Below are 17,500 nucleotides of genomic sequence, written 5' to 3'. Positions count from 1 at the left end.
AGTCTAGGACTCAGGGCTAGAGTGTAAAAACTCGAGCCAGACCATTCCGGAGTGAGATTAGGAAACACTCGGACACACAAAAGGTCGGGAGAAGGTTGGAACTCTCTCCTGCAAACGGCAATTGATGCCGGATCGATTTATTTTAAACCTGAGATTGAGACACTTTCGTTAGTCAAAGGTATCGAGGGATACGGGGTGAAGGTGGGTAGATGGAGTTAGGTGACAGGTCAGCCACTGGTCTCATTGGATGGAGGAACAGGATCGAGGGGCTGACCGGCCTCCTCCTGTTCCTGTGTAAGAGGCTCAAGGTGCGGGTAATGGCCTCCCCCTGTCCCCATGCTCCGAGTGTGGTCTAACCCAGGGATACGGAGACCGGAACTGTGCACAGTGCTCCAAGTGTGGTCTAACCCAGGGATACGGAGACCGGAACTGTGCACAGTGCTCCGAGTGTGGTCTAACCCAGGGATACGGAGACCGGAACTGTGCACAGTGCTCCGAGTGTGGTCTAACCCAGGGATACGGAGACCGGAACTGTGCACAGTGCTCCGAGTGTGGTCTAACAGTGGGATACGGAGACCGGAACTGTGCACAGTGCTCCGAGTGTGGTCTAACCCAGGGATACGGAGACCAGAACTGTGCACAGTGCTCCAAGTGTGGTCTAACCCAGGGATACGGAGACTGGAACTGTGCACAGTGCTCCGAGTGTGGTCTAACCCAGGGATACGGAGACCGGAACTGTGCACAGTGCTCCCAGTGTGGTCTAACCCAGGGATACGGAGACTGGAACTGTGCACAGTGCTCCCAGTGTGGTCTAACCCAGGGATACGGAGACTGGAACTGTGCACAGTGCTCCGAGTGTGGTCTAACCCAGGGATACGGAGACTGGAACTGTGCACAGTGCTCCGAGTGTGGTCTAACCCAGGGATACGGAGACCGGAACTGTGCACAGTGCTCCCAGTGTGGTCTAACCCAGGGATACGGAGACTGGAACTGTGCACAGTGCTCCGAGTGTGGTCTAACCCAGGGATACGGAGACCGGAACTCTGCACAGTGCTCCGAGCTGAAAGACTTGCCGGCTCATGGATTGGTGTTTCCCACGAGCCCAATGGTGAAACCTTCGGGTACTTACCAGCCAATAGCGGGCCCCGTCCCATCGATGGCTCCAGGATGAGCACCGGCTGGAGTCTGGCCGCTCCTGCCTCCCTCTCCAGGGCCGAGGTGTGGATGTAGGTGACCGGGGAGTGACCGGTCAGCAGCGTTGTGTCGTGAGTGTGCAGCCTAGAGGGCAGGTTCGCCAGCGAGTGTCCACCCATCTCCTCGATCAGACCCTGCGCGGGGAGAGTGGAGAGGGCTGAGGGTTAGCGGGGGTGAAGAGGAGGAGGAGGAGGGGGTTAGATACAGCGAGTCGCTGATATCCCCAGGGGTGGGGGGGGGGTGCGGGGTTGTCCACTCATCAGCAGAACCTCTGAACCCTGAACCCTGAACCCAGAGGGTGAGGTCACGTTGAACGTGGTCCAATCAGGGGCATTGACAAAATCTTCTTCAATTCATCTTGTTGATTATTGTCATCGCTTCCTGCTCCCTTCACCATGATCCCCCCAAACTCACCCCCCCCCCAAACTGTGGGACAACTTACCCCCTCCCCCCCAAATTGAGGGACAACTTACCCCCTCCTCCCCAAACTGTGGGACAACTTACCCCCTCCCCCCCAAACTGAGGGACAACTTACCCCCTCCTCCCCAAACTGTGGGACAACTTACCCCCTCCCCCCTAAACTGTGGGACAACTTACCCCCTCCTCCCCAAACTGAGGGACAACTTACCCCCTCCCCCCCAAACTGTGGGACAACTTACCCCCTCCCCCCCAAACTGAGGGACAACTTACCCCCTCCCCCCTAAACTGTGGGACAACTTACCCCCTCCCCCCCAAACTGAGGGACAACTTACCCCCTCCCCCCTAAACTGTGGGACAACTTACCCCCTCCCCCCCAAACTGAGGGACAACTTACCCCCTCCCCCCTAAACTGTGGGACAACTTACCCCCTCCTCCCCAAATTGAAGGACAACCTACCCACTCCTCCCCAAACTGAGGGACAACTTACCCCCTCCTCCCCAAACTGAGGGAATCCTCACCCCCTCCCCAAACTGAGGGACTCCTCACCCCCTCCAAACTGAGGGATTCCACACCCCCTCCAAACTGAGGGACACCTCACTGCCCCGCCCCAAACTGAGGGACAGCTCACCCCCTCCAAACTGAGGGACACCTCACCCCCTCCAAACTGAGGGACTCCTCACCCCCTCCAAACTGAGGGACTCCTCACCCCCTCCAAACTGAGGGACTCCTCACCCCCTCCAAACTGAGGGACTCCTCACCCCCGCCAAACTGAGGGACCCTTCACTGCCCCGCCCCAAACTGAGGGACTCCTCACCCCCTCCCCCGAAACAGAGGGACTCCTCACCCCTTTCCCCTCACAAACAGTGGGGACTCCTCCCCCCACTCCCCCCGCCAAAACTGTGGGACCCTTCACCCTCCGCCCCCAACCCCCGCCCCCCACACAGACCCCACCACCCCCCACCCGACCCCCTCAAAGGGACTCACCTTGGCGGGGATAGAGGTCGGAAGTCCCTGTGTGATGTTGGGGAGGGCAGGTCTGCTTGGGATGGTCAACTGGACCAGGGAGCCCTCATGGACGAGAAGGTGCTGGGCAAAGGAATTCTGAGGAGCAACAAGGAGCGGAGGTCAGGGGGTGAGGCAGCCGATTAACCCCGAATATTCATTCACAACCTCCCTGACCCATAGATCACCCCCCCTGTACACCCTCCACCCCCACCCCACCCCCCAGCCTCTGCTGGAGGACTCCATGTCCCCAGCTCCGGGCCCCGCACTTCAGGAAGGATCTCGAGGGTCTCGGAGAGGGTGCGGAGGGAGAGTGACCAGAACGGGACCCTGGGGGGGGGTGGGAGGATGAGGGGACTTCAGTTCACGTGGAGGGACTGGAGAAGCTGGGATTGTTCTCCTTAGAGCAGAGAAGGTTAAGGGAGGTGGGGGGGGAGATTGAATCGAGACGTTCAAAATCACGAAGGGAGGGGGTTTGGGGTAGAGTAGAGAGGGAGAGACTGTTTCCAGTGGTGGGAGGGTCGGTAACCAGAGGGGGACACAGATTGAAGAGAATCGGTAACAGAACCAGAGGGTGTGGGATGGGGGGGTAGATGAGGAGAATTATTGTTTATAAACACAGCGAGTTGTGGTGATCTGGAAGGCGCTCCTAACTCAACGACCACTGACGCGCCTCTCCACAGCACCATCCTCCCTCCCTACATCTGTAACCTCCTCCAGTCCCTACAACCCTCCCTATCTCTGTAACCTCCTCCAGTCCCTACAACCCTCCCTATCTCTGTAACCTCCTCCAGTCCCTACAACCCTCATTTTCTCTGTAACCTCCTCCAGCCCCCTACAACCCTCCTTATCTCTGTAACCTCCTCCAGCCCCTACAACACTCCCTATCTCTGTAACCTCCTCCAGCCCCTACAACCCTTCCTATTTCTGTGACCTACTCCAGCCCCTACAACCCTCCCTATCTCTGTCACCTCCTCCAGCCCCTACAACCCTCCCTATCTCTGTCACCTCCTCCAGCCCCTACAACCCTCCCTATCTCTGTCACCTCCTCCAGACTCCACAACTCTCCCTATCTCTGTAACCTCCTCCAGCCCCTACAACCCTCCCTATCTCAGTAACCTCCTCCAGCCCCTACACCCCTCCCTATCGCTGTAACCTCCTCCAGACCCCTACAACCCTCCCTATCTCTGTAACCTCCTCCAGACCCCTACAAACCTCCCTAACTATGTAACCTCCTCCAGCCCCTACAACCCTCCCTATCTCTGTAACCTCCTTCAGCCCCTACACCCCTCCCTATCTCTGTAACCTCCTTCAGCCCCTACACGCCTCCCTATCTCTGTAACCTCCTCCAGCCCCTACAACCATCCCTATCTCTGTCACCTCCTCCAGCCCCTACAACCCTCCCTATCTCTGTAACCTCCTACAGCACCTACACCCCTCCCTATCGCTGTAACCTCCTCCAGCCCCTACACCCCTCCCTATCTCTGTAACCTCCTCCAGCCCCTACACCCCTCCCTATCTCTGTAACCTCCTCCAGCCCCTACACCCCTCCCTATCTCTGTAACCTCCTCCAGCCCCTACACCTCTCCCTATCTCTGTAACCTCCTCCAGACCCTACACCCCTCCCTATCTCTGTAACCTCCTCCACACCCTACACCCCACCCTAACTCTGTAAACTCCTGCAGACCTACAACCCTCCCTATCTCTGTAACCTCCTCCAGCCCCCTACACCCCTCCCTATCTCTGTAACCTCCTCCAGCCCCTACAACCCTCCCTATCTTTGTAACCTCCTACAGCCCCTACACCCCTCCCTCTCTCTGCTCCGTTACATCACTCCTTGAAACGTTCACACTTTGACTGAGATTTTACTCGCATATCCTCAGTATCTCCCCAACGAGCCTGTGGATCCGAGTTACGTCCCCTGGGGGCTAAGCCACAGGCACTATATAAATGCAGCTGACACTCAGATCGATGAACGTCAAATTGGAAGCTGATTCAGAGTGGACGTGACCTGAAAACGATGCAGGAGGCGAACGGGAGGGCACTCGCCCCGAGCACTTGTGTCCGCTGCTCAGAGAGGGAACCCGCCCAGCAGGATTGACAGGATGTCTGGTCTATTTTTGGCAATTGGTGCCGGCGAGAATGGCCCAATACAACTGACTCAGCCAACATCCAAAGCACCGATCACAATGGCTCCCCCCAACCCCTACCCTCCCCTCAAGGTCCTGTCACTCACCTGGGGCTGCCTCAGCACTGACCCTCCGACAGTGCGGCTCTCCCTTAGCACTGACCCTCCCACAATGCGGCTCTCCCTCAGCGCTGACCCTCCGACAGTGCGGCTCTCCCTCAGCACTGACCCTCCCACAGTGCGGCGCTCCTTCAGCACTGACCCTCTGACAGTGCGGCACTCCCTCAGCACTGACCCTCCGACAGTGCGGCTCTCCCTCAGCACTGACCCTCCGACAGTGCGGCTCTCCCTCAGCACTGACCCTCCGACAGTGCGGCGCTCCTTCAGCACTGACCCTCCCACAGTGCGGCGCTCCTTCAGCGATGACCCTCGGACAGTGCGGCTCTCCCTCAGCGCTGACCCTCCGACAGTGCAGCGCTCCCTCAGCGCTGACCCTCCCACAGTGCGGCGCTCCCTCAGCAGTGACCCTCCCACAGTACGGCTCTCCCTCAGCACTGACCCTCCGACAGTGCGGCTCGCCCTCAACACTGACCCTCTGACAGTGCGGCGCTCCCTCAGCGCTGACCCTCCGACAGTGCGGCACTCCCTCAGCGCTGACCCTCCGACAGTGCGGCACTCCCTCAGCGCTGACCCTCCGACAGTGCGGAATCATATCGCAGCAAAGTAGAAGTGGCAATAAGACTATCGCTGCCTGTCAGACAGCGTCAGGTAGTGGCTATTCATCCTACACGGGGTGCAGTGTGATTCTGCATGGAGTGTCCAGAGAGGCGATTGGGGGGAGGAGGATGGGCATGGGGAGAGGGTGACACATATCCTCTGCTCCGAACAAGACTCACAGGACAGTGAGTGACATTTACATTGAATAACGAGTGACTTTGTACAGTTACACAGAGAGTGATCATTACCCTGAATAAACAGTGACTCTGTACAGTTACACAGTGAGTGATCATTACCCTGAATAAACAGTGACTCTGTACAGTTACACAGTGAGTGATCATTACCCTGAATAAACAGTGACTCTGTACAGTTACACAGTGAGTGATCATTACCCTGAATAAACAGTGACTCTGTACAGTTACACAGAGAGTGACCCTTAGCCTGAATAAACAGTGACTCTGTACAGTTACACAGTGAGTGATCCTTACCCTGAATAAACAGTGACTTTGTACAGTTACACAGTGAGTGATCCTTACCCTGAATAAACAGTGACTCTGTACAGTTACACAGTGAGTGATCCTTACCCTGCTGAATAAACAGTGACTCTGTACAGTTACACAGTGAGTGACCATTACCCTGAATAAACAGTGACTCTGTACAGTTACACAGTGAGTGAAACTCAACCGGAATAAACAGTGACTCTGTACAGTTACACAGCGAGTGACCCTAACCCTGAATAAACAGTGACTCTGTACAGTTACACAGTGAGTGATCCTCACCCTGAATAAACAGTGACTCAGAACACTTACACAGTGAGTGACCCTTACCCTGAATAAACAGTGACACTGTACAGAGACACAGTTAGTGAAACTTACCCTGAATAAACAGTGACTCAGAACACTTACACAGTGAGTGACCCTTCCCCTGAATAAACAGTGACACTGTACAGTGACACAGTTAGTGATCCTCACCCTGAATAAAAAGTGACTCAGAACACTTACACAGTGAGTGACCCTTCCCCTGAATAAACAGTGACACTGTACAGTAACACAGTGAGTGATCCTTACCCTGAATAAACAGCGACTCTGTACAGTTACACAGTGAGTGATCCTTACCCTGCTGAATAAACAGTGACTCTGTACAGTTACACAGTGAGTGATCCTTACCCTGAATAAACAGTGTCCCTGTACAGTTACACAGTGAGTGATCATTACCCTGAATAAACAGTGAGTCTGTACAGTTACACAGTGAGTGACCCTTACCCTGAATAAACAGTGACTCTGTACAGTTACACAGTGAGTGATCCTTACCCTGAATAAACAGTGACTCTGTACATTTACACAGTGAGTGATCCTTACCCTGAATAAACAGTGACTTTGTACAGTTACACAGTGAGTGATCCTTACCCTGAATAAACAGTGACTCTGTACAGTTACACAGTGAATGATACTTACCCTGCTGAATAAACAGTGACTCTGTACAGTTACACAGTGAGTGACCAATACCCTGAATAAACAGTGACTCTGTACAGTTACACAGTGAGTGATCCTTACCCTGAATAAACAGTGACTCTGTACAGTTACACAGTGAGTGACCCTTACCCAGAATAGACAGTGAATCTGTACAGTTAAACAGAGAGTGTTCCTTACCCTGAATAAACAGTGACTCTGTACAGTTACACAGTGAGTGACCATTTCCGTGAATAAACAGTGACTCTGTACAGTTACACAGTGGGTGATCCTTACCCTGAATGAACAGTGACTCTGTACAGTTACACAGTGAGTGATCCTTACCCAGAAAAAGCAGTGACTCTGTAAAGTTACACAGTGAGTGATCCTTACCCTGAAAAAGCAGTGACTCTGTAATGTTACACAGTGAGTGACTCTTACCCTGAATGAACAGTGACTCTGTACATTTACACAGTGAGTGATCCTTACCCTGAATAAACAGTGACTCTGTACAGTTACACAGTGAGTGACCATTTCCGTGAATAAACAGTGACTCTGTACAGTTACACAGTGAGTGATCCTTACCCTGAATAAACAGTGACTCTGTACAGTTACACAGTGAGTGATCCTTACCCTGCTGAATAAACAGTGACTCTGTACAGTTACACAGATCCTTACCCTGAATAAACAGTGACTCTGTACAGTTCCACAATGAGTGAAAATTACCCTGAATAAACAGTGACTCTGTACAGTTACACAGTGAGTGATCCTTACCCTGAATAAAGTGACTCTGTACAGTTACAGAGTGAGTGATCCTCCCCCTGAATAAAGCAGTGACTCTGTACAGTTACACAGTGAATGACCCTTTCCCTGAATAAACAGTGACTCTGTACAGTTACACAGTGACTGATACTTACCCTGCTGAATAAACAGTGAGTCTGTACAGTTACACAGCGAGTGATCCTTACCCTGAATAAACAGTGACTCTGTACAGTTACACAGTGAGTGATCCTTACCCTGAATAAGCAGTGACTCTGTACAGTTACACAGTGAGTGATCCTTACCCTGAATAAACAGTGACTCTGTACAGTTACACAGTGAGTGATCCTTACCCTGAATAAAAAGTGACTCTGTACAGTTACACAGTGAGTGATCCTTAAACTGAATAAACAGTGACTCTGTACAGTTACACAGTGAGTGATCCTTAAACTGAATAAACAGTGACTCTGTACAATTACACAGTGAGTGATCCTTACCCAGAATAAACAGTGACTCTGTACAGTTACACAGTGAGTGATCCTTACCCTGAATAAACAGTGACTCTGTACAGTTACACAGAGAGTGATCCTTACCCTGAATAAACAGTGACTCTGTACAGTTACACAGTGAGTGATCCTTACCCTGAATTAACAGTGACTCTGTACAGTTACACAGTGAGTGATCCTTACCCTGAATAAACAGTGACTCTGTACAGTTACACAGTGAGTGATCCTTACCCTGCTGAATAAACAGTGACTCTGTACAGTTACGCAGAGAGTGATCGTTACCCTGCTAAATAAACAGTGACTCTGTACAGTTACACAGAGAGTGATCCTTACCCTGAATAAACAGTGACTCTGTACAGTTACACAGAGAGTGATCCTTACCCTGAATAAACAGTGACTCTGTACAGTTACACAGTGAGTGATCCTTACCCTGCTGAATAAACAGTGACTCTGTACAGTTACACAGTGAGTGATCCTTACCCTGCTGAATAAACAGTGACTCTGTACAGTTACGCAGAGAGTGATCCTTACCCTGCTGAATGAACAGCGACTCTGTACAGTTACACAGTGAGTGATCCTTACCCTGCTGAATAAACAGTGACTCTGTACAGTTACGCATTGAGTGATCCTTACCCTGCTGAATGAACAGTGACTCTGTACAGTTACACAGTGAGTGATCCTTACCCTGCTGAATAAACAGTGACTCTGCACAGTTACACAGTGAGTGATCCTTACCCTGCTGAATAAACAGTGACTCTGCACAGTTACGCAGTGAATGCTCCTTACCCTGAATAAACAGTGACTCTGTACAGTTACACATTGAGTGATCCTTACCCTGAATAAACAGTGACTCTGTACAGTTACACAGTGTGTGATCATTACCCTGAATAAACAGTGACTCTGTACAGTTACACAGTGAGGGATCCTTACCCTGAATAAACAATGACTCTGTACAGTTACATAGTGAGTGACCCTTACCCTGAATAAACAGTGACTCTGTACAGTTACACAGTGAGTGACCTTTACCCTGCTGAATAAACAGTGACACTGTACAGTTACCCAGTGAATGACCCTTCCCCTGAATAAACAGAGGCTCTGTACAGTTACACAGTGAGTGACCCTTACCCTGAATAAACAGTGACTCTGTACAGTTACACAGTGAGTGACCCTTACCCTGAATAAACAGTGACTCTGTACAGTTACACAGTGAGTGACCCTTACCCTGAATAAACAGTGACTCTGTACAGTTACACAGTGAGTGACCCTTACCCTGAATAAACAGTGACTCTGTACAGTTACACAGTGAGTGATCCTTACCCTGAATAAACATTGACTCTGTACAGTTACACAGTGAGTGACCCTTACCCTGAATAAACAGTGACTCTGTACAGTTACACAGTGAGTGACCCTTACCCTGAATAAACAGTGACTCTGAACACTTACACAGTGAGTGATCCTCACCCTGAATAAACAGTAACTCTGCACAGTTACACTGTGAGTGACCCTTAACCTGAATAGACAGTGACTCTGTACAGTTACACAGTGGGTGACGCTTACCCTGAATAAACAGTGACTCTGTACAGTTACAGAGTGAGTGATCCTTACCCTGAATAGACAGTGACTCTGTACAGTTACACAGTGAGTTATTCTTACCCTGAATATGCAGTGACTCTGTAAAGTTAGACAGTGAGTGATCCTTACCCGGCTGAATAAACAGTGACTCTGTACAGTTACACAGATCCTTACCCTGAATATTCAGTGACTCTGTACAGTTACACAATGAGTGATCCTCACCCTGAATAATCAGTGACTCTGTACAGTTACACAGTGAGTGATCCTTACCCTGAATAAGCAGTGACTCTGTACAGTTACACAGAGAGTGATCCTTACGCTGAATAAACAGTGACTCTGTACAGTTACACAGTGAGTGATCCTTACCCTGTTGAATAAACAGTGACTGTATACAGTTGCACAGTGAGTGACCCTTACCCTGAATAAACAGTGACTCTGTACAGTTACACAGTGAGTGATCCTTACCCTGAATAAACAGTGACTCTCTACTATTACACAATGAGTGATCATTACCCTGAATAATCAGTGACTCTGTACAGTTACACAGTGAGTGATCCTTACCCTGCTGAATAAACAATGACTCTGTACAGTTACACAGTGAATGACCATTACACTGAATAAACCCTGATTCTGTACAGTTACACAGTGAGTGACCCTTACCCTGATTAAACAGTGACTCTGTACTGTTACACAGTGAGTGATCCTTACCCTGAATAAACAGTGACTCTGTACAGTTACACCATGAGTGATCCTTACCCTGCTGAATAAACAATGACTCTGTACAGTTACACAATGAGTGATCCTCACCCTGAATAATCAGTGACTCTGTACAGTTACACAGTGAGTGATCCTTACCCTGAATAAGCCGTGACTCTGTACAGTTACACAGAGAGTGATCCTTACGCTGAATAAACAGTGACTCTGTACAGTTACACAGTGAGTGATCCTTACCCTGTTGAATAAACAGTGACTGTATACAGTTGCACAGTGAGTGACCCTTACCCTGAATAAACAGTGACTCTGTACAGTTACACAGTGAGTGATCCTTACCCTGAATAAACAGTGACTCTCTACTATTACACAATGAGTGATCATTACCCTGAATAATCAGTGACTCTGTACAGTTACACAGTGAGTGATCCTTACCCTGCTGAATAAACAGTGACTCTGTACAGTTACACAGTGAATGACCATTACACTGAATAAACCCTGATTCTGTACAGTTACACAGTGAGTGACCCTTACCCTGATTTAACAGTGACTCTGTACTGTTACACAGTGAGTGATCCTTACCCTGAATAAACAGTGACTCTGTACAGTTACACCATGAGTGATCCTTACCCTGCTGAATAAACAATGACTCTGTACAGTTACACAGTGAATGACCCTTACCCTGAATAAACAGTGACTCTGTGCAGTTACACAGTGAGTGACCCTTACCCTGAATAAACAGTGATTCTGTACAGTTACACAGTGAGTGACACTTACCCTGAATAAACAGTGACTATGTACATTTACACAGTGAGTGATCCCTACCCTGAATAAACAGTGACTCTGTACAGTTACACAGTGAGTGATCCTTACCCTGAATAAACAGTTACTCTGAACAGTTACACAGTGAGTGTCACTTACCCTAAATAAACAGTGACTCTGTACAGTTACACAGTGAGTGACCCTTACCCTGAATAAACAGTGACTCTGTACAGTTACACAGTGAGTGATCCTTACCCTGATTAAACAGTGACTCTGTACAGTTACACAGTGAGTGATCCTTACCCTGAATAAACAGTGATTCTGTACAGTTACACAGTGAGTGATCCTTACCCTGAATAAACAGTGATTCTGTACAGTTACACAGTGAGTGATCCTTACCCTGATTAAACAGTGACTCTGTACAGTTACACAGTGAGTGATCCTTACCCTGAATAAACAGTGATTCTGTCCAGTTACACAGTGAGTGATCCTTACCGTGAATAAACAGTGATTCTGTACAGTTACACAGTGAGTGATCCTTACCCTGAATAAACAGTGACTCTGTACAGTTACACAGTGAGTGATCCTTACCCTGAATAAACAGTGACTCTGTACAGTTACACAGTGAGTGATCCTTACCCTGATTAAACAGTGACTCTGTACAGTTACACAGTGAGTGATCCTTACCCTGATTAAACAGTGACTCTGTACAGTTACACAGTGATGTTCTTTACCCTGAATAAACAGTGACTCTGTACAGTTACACGGTGAGTGATCCTTAACCTTAATAAACAGTGACCCTGTACAGTTACACAGTGAATGATCCTTACCCTGAATAAACAGTGACTCTCTACAGTTACGCAGTGATGATCCTTACCCTGGTGATCAATCCACAGATCTATAACCGAGGACAGTAGAGTACACACCTCAGGGTCAATGTTGGGCTTGTTGTGGCCATTCTCGGAAGGTGCAGCCTGGTTTTGTAGACTGGCTCTTGACGTGTTCCTACTCCTGACGGGTGAGGGATCTGTGCCGGAGTGGGAGAGAGAATGAGTTCAGCGGGAACATGTCATTTACACGTGGATGCATATACATGTAGAGACGCACAAACCTGCGTACTAAACCCACACACCGACGCATACACTCAATCATTTTGAATGCCTACTTGCACTCAGATGCCTGCACACATGCGCACACACACTGTCACACACACACACACACTTTCACACACACACACACACACACATGCACACACACACGCACACACGCACACACACACTGTCACACACGCACACACACACACACACGCACACACACTGTCACACACACACACACACGCACACACACACGCACGCACACACACACTGTCACTCACGCACACACACTTTCACACACACACACACACACACACACGCACACACGCACACACGCACACACACACTGTCACACACGCACACACACTTTCACACACACACACACACACGCACACACGCACACACACACTGTCACACACGCACACACACACACACACACACGCACACACGCACACACACACTGTCACACACGCACACACACACACACACACTGTCACACATGCACACAAACACACACTGTCACACACGCACACACACACACACACACACTGTCACACACGCACACACACACACACACACACACGCACACACGCACACACACACTGTCACACACGCACACACACACACACACACACTGTCACACATGCACACAAACACACACTGTCACACACGCACACACACACACACACACACTGTCACACACGCACACACACACACTGTCACACACGCACACACACACACACACTGTCACACACGCACACACACACACACTGTCACACACGCACACACACACACACTGTCACACACGCACACACACACACACACACTGTCACACATGCACACACACACATACACACACACACAATCAAACACACACTCACTGACACACACACACTGGCACACACACACACACTCTTGCACACACACACACTCGCACACACACACACACTCGCTCACACACATACACACTGACACACACACTGTCACACATACACACACACACACCCACTGACACACACATACACACAAAAGCTAAAGCTTGATCACAAGCACACATACATGTTGCTGCGCACAGAAACACGCAAAGTCATGCACACACTCGTGCACAGGCAGACACATAAGTGCACGCACACAGAGGAATGCACACACATGCACTCACACAGGCAGACATACAGCCAAACACAGGCACTGGTGCTAGAGTCATACTGGTGCATGTGTGCAAACGTCCAGGGCATACACTTACATATACAACCACACACACATAATCTCATGCACAACCCCTCACACACAATTCACCGATACACTCACAATCACAATCACACATACTCACACAATCACAATCACATATACGCACACAATCACACTCACGCATACACACATGCACAATCACGCTATTCACACCTATTCACACCCTCACACACTCTCTCGCACAGCCTCACCCACCCTCACCCTCTCTCTCCCACACACACTCAGACACCCTCTCTCTCACACACACACACAAACACACCCCCTCTCACAAACACTCATCCACTAACAATCTCTCTCTGACACACTGAAAATCACCCTCACAATCTCAGACACCCTCTATCTCTCACACATGCACACACTCTCACACTATCTCTCTCTCTCACACACACACTCACACACTCTCTCTCTCTCTCTCACACACACACACTCACCCTTTCACACACACACCCAATTGTACTGTCTCTCTCACACGTCCACAATCACCCACTCACACACACACTCACCCTCTCACACACACCCTCTCACACACACACACCCATTGACACAGTCTCTCTCACACACACCCTCTTGCACACTCACTCTCGTGCACACTCAAACTCACACTCACACACACACTCGTGCACACTCACACTCACCCTCTCACACACACCCTCTCACACACACCCTCTCACACACTCTTGCCCGTGTACACTCAAACTCACACTCATGCACATACATTTGTGCACACTCACACTCACACTCTCACACACACACTCTCACACACTCACGCTCGCGCACACTCAAACTCACACTCACGCAGACACATTTGTGCACGCTCTCCCTCCCTCCCCAGAGGGACGCACTGAGTGTGTTGGCTGGGGTAGGGGGTTATGCCCTGGGGCAGGGGACGGGGGGGGGTATTGGAGGGGAGGGGAGGGGCGAGGGAGGGGGAGTGGGAGGGGATGTGGAGGGGGAGGGTGAGGGGAGGGCAGGGAGGGGTAGGGGAGGTGGAGGGAGAGGGTGAGGGGAGGGGAGGGGAGGGGAAGGGGATGGGAGGTGGAGAGGGAGGGGAGGGGGAGGGGAGGTGGAGAGGGAGGGGAGGTGGAGGGGGAGGGGAGGGGGAGGGGAGGTGGAGAGGGAGGGGAGGGGGAGGGGAGGTGGAGAGGGAGGGGAGGGGGAGGGGAGGAGGAGGGAAGGGGGGAGGGGGAGGTTGAGGGGAGTGGGAGGGGGAGGGAGGGGGAGGGGGAGAGGAGGGGGAGGGGGAGGAGAGGACAGAGGGAGGGGGAGGGGAGAGGGAGGGTGGGGAAGGCGGAGGGGAGGGGGTGGGGAGGGGGAGGGGAGGGGGAGCGGAGGGAAGGTGAGGGGAGGGGAGGGGAGGGGAGAGGAGGGTGAGGGGGAAATGAGGCAGAGGGTACAGGGAGGGTAGGGGAGGGGGAGGGGAGGCAGAGGTGAGGGGAGGGGGAGGGGGAGGGGAGGGGAAGGGAGGGGGAGGGGTAGGGGAGGTGTAGGGAGAGGGTGAGGGGAGGTGAGGGGAGGGCAGAGGGAGGGGTAGGGGAGGTGTAGGGAGAGGGTGAGGGGAGGTGAGGGGAGGTGGAGGGAGAGGGTGAGGGGAGTGGAGGGGAGGTGGAGGGAGAGGGTGAGGGGAGGTGAGGGGAGGGCAGAGGGAGGGGAGGGGACGGGAGAGGGTGAGGGGAGTGGAGGGGAGGTGTAGGGAGAGGGTGAGGGGAGTGGAGGGGGAGTGGAGGGAGAGGGTGAGGGGAGGTGAGGGGAGGGCAGAGGGAGGGGAGGGGACGGGAGAGGGTGAGGGGAGGGGAGGGGAGGTGGAGGGAGAGGGTGAGGGGAGGTGAGGGGAGGGCAGAGGGAGGGGTAGGGGAGGTGTAGGGAGAGGGTGAGGGGAGTGGAGGGGAGGTGTAGGGAGAGGGTGAGGGGAGGTGAGGGGAGGGCAGAGGGAGTGGAGGGGAGGTGGAGGGAGAGGGTGAGGGGGAGGTGAGGGGAGGGCAGAGGGAGTGGAGGGGAGGTGGAGGGAGAGGGTGAGGGGAGGTGAGGGGAGGGCAGAGGGAGTGGAGGGGAGGTGGAGGGAGAGGGTGAGGGGAGGTGAGGGGAGGGCAGAGGGAGTGGAGGGGAGGTGGAGGGAGAGGGTGAGGGGAGGTGAGGGGAGGGCAGAGGGAGTGGAGGGGAGGTGGAGGGAGAGGGTGAGGGGAGGTGAGGGGAGGGCAGAGGGAGGGGTAGGGGAGGTGTAGGGAGAGGGTGAGGGGAGGGGAGGGGAGGTGGAGGGAGAGGGTGAGGGGAGGTGAGGGGAGGGCAGAGGGAGGGGTAGGGGAGGTGTAGGGAGAGGGTGAGGGGAGGGGAGGGGGAGGTGGAGGGAGAGGGTGAGGGGAGTGGAGGGGAGGTGTAGGGAGAGGGTGAGGGGAGGGGAGGGGGAGGTGAGGGGAGGTGAGGGGAGGGCAGAGGGAGGGGAGGGGACGGGAGAGGGTGAGGGGAGTGGAGGGGAGGTGTAGGGAGAGGGTGAGGGGAGTGGAGGGGAGGTGGAGGGAGAGGGTGAGGGGAGGTGAGGGGAGGCAGAGGGAGGGGAGGGGACGGAGAGAGGGTGAGGGGAGTGGAGGGGAGGTGGAGGGAGAGGGTGAGGGGAGGTGAGGGGAGGGCAGAGGGAGGGGTAGGGGAGGTGTAGGGAGAGGGTGAGGGAGGGGAGGGGAGGTGGAGGGAGAGGGTGAGGGGAGTGGAGGGGAGGTGGAGGGAGAGGGTGAGGGGAGTGGAGGGGAGGTGTAGGGAGAGGGTGAGGGGAGTGGAGGGGAGGTGGAGGGAGAGGGTGAGGGGAGGGGAGGGGAGGTGGAGGGAGAGGGTGAGGGGAGGTGAGGGGAGGGCAGAGGGAGGGGAGGGGACGGGAGAGGGTGAGGGGAGTGGAGGGGAGGTGGAGGGAGAGGGTGAGGGGAGATGAGGGGAGGGCAGAGGGAGGGGTAGGGGAGGTGTAGGGAGAGGGTGAGGGGAGTGTAGGGGAGGTGTAGGGAGAGGGTGAGGGGAGTGGAGGGGAGGTGGAGGGAGAGGGTGAGGGGAGGTGAGGGGAGGGGAGGGGGGAGGTGAGGGGAGGGCAGAGGGAGGGGTAGGGGAGGTGGAGGGAGAGGGTGAGGGGAGTGGAGGGGGAGGTGGAGGGAGAGGGTGAGGGGAGTGGAGGGGAGGTGGAGGGAGAGGGTGAGGGAGGGGACGGGAGGTGGAGGGAGAGGGTGAGGGGAGGTGAGGGGAGGGCAGAGGGAGGGGAGGGGACGGGCTGGCAGTGGACCGGGGGCTCTGTGACTCACCCCGGCTGTCGGGAGCTCTCTTGCGCAGACTGGCTGGAGCGCTGTCCTTCCTCCGCAGGAGTGGGCTCCTCCTCCTCTCCGACGTTTTCTGTTTCAGTTTGACGCGCAGCTTCAGGTTGGGCTCCGAGGCTGGGGGGGAAGGTTCCAGAACGAGTCAGCCGCTAAATCCCTGAACGGTCGACACTCTGTATATAGTGTGACAGGCCTGAGAGGGGCTGAATGGCCTCCTCCTGTTCCTGTGTAACAGGCTCGAGGAGGGAGGGGCTGAATGGCCTCCTCCTGTTCCTGTGTAGCCGGCTCCAGAGGGGCTGAATGGCCTCCTCCTGTTCCTGTGTAACAGGCTCTAGAGGGGCTGAATGGCCTCCTCCTGTTCCTGTGTAACAGGCTCTAGAGGGGCTGAATGGCCTCCTCCTGTTCCTGTGTAGCCGGCTCCAGAGGGGCTGAATGGCCTCCTCCTGTTTCTGTGTAACAGGCTCTAGAGGGGCTGAATGGCCTCCTCCTGTTCCTGTGTAACAGGCTCTAGAGGGGCTGAATGGCCTCCTCCTGCTCCTGTGTAGCCGGCTCCAGAGGGGCTGAATGGCCTCCTCCTGTTCCTGTGTAACAGGCTCTAGAGGGGCTGAATGGACTCCTCGCGCTGCCCCTTGCGAGGGTGGCTCTCGGACACTGA

General features: G+C 53.3%; 1 protein-coding gene across 2 annotated transcripts in view; it reads right to left on the bottom strand.

The window, feature by feature from the left end:
* LOC121275077 (histone deacetylase 4-like) overlaps positions 1-17,500 on the bottom strand; it is a 252,384-nt gene that overhangs the window by 48,958 nt on the left and 185,926 nt on the right. For both annotated transcript variants that reach the window (XM_041182481.1, XM_041182482.1), the window contains 4 exons: positions 16,834-16,962; positions 12,146-12,246; positions 2,599-2,715; positions 1,130-1,328 (listed from right to left, as the gene is read on the bottom strand). In XM_041182481.1, coding sequence (XP_041038415.1) covers positions 1,130-1,328; positions 2,599-2,715; positions 12,146-12,246; positions 16,834-16,962 — 546 coding nt within the window. The remainder of the gene's footprint in view (positions 1-1,129; positions 1,329-2,598; positions 2,716-12,145; positions 12,247-16,833; positions 16,963-17,500) is intronic.

The sequence above is a fragment of the Carcharodon carcharias genome, assembly GCF_017639515.1.
Source record: "Carcharodon carcharias isolate sCarCar2 chromosome X unlocalized genomic scaffold, sCarCar2.pri SUPER_X_unloc_11, whole genome shotgun sequence".
NCBI classification, from domain to species: domain Eukaryota; kingdom Metazoa; phylum Chordata; class Chondrichthyes; order Lamniformes; family Lamnidae; genus Carcharodon; species Carcharodon carcharias.
This window is presented reverse-complemented; position numbering and strand designations above follow the sequence as displayed.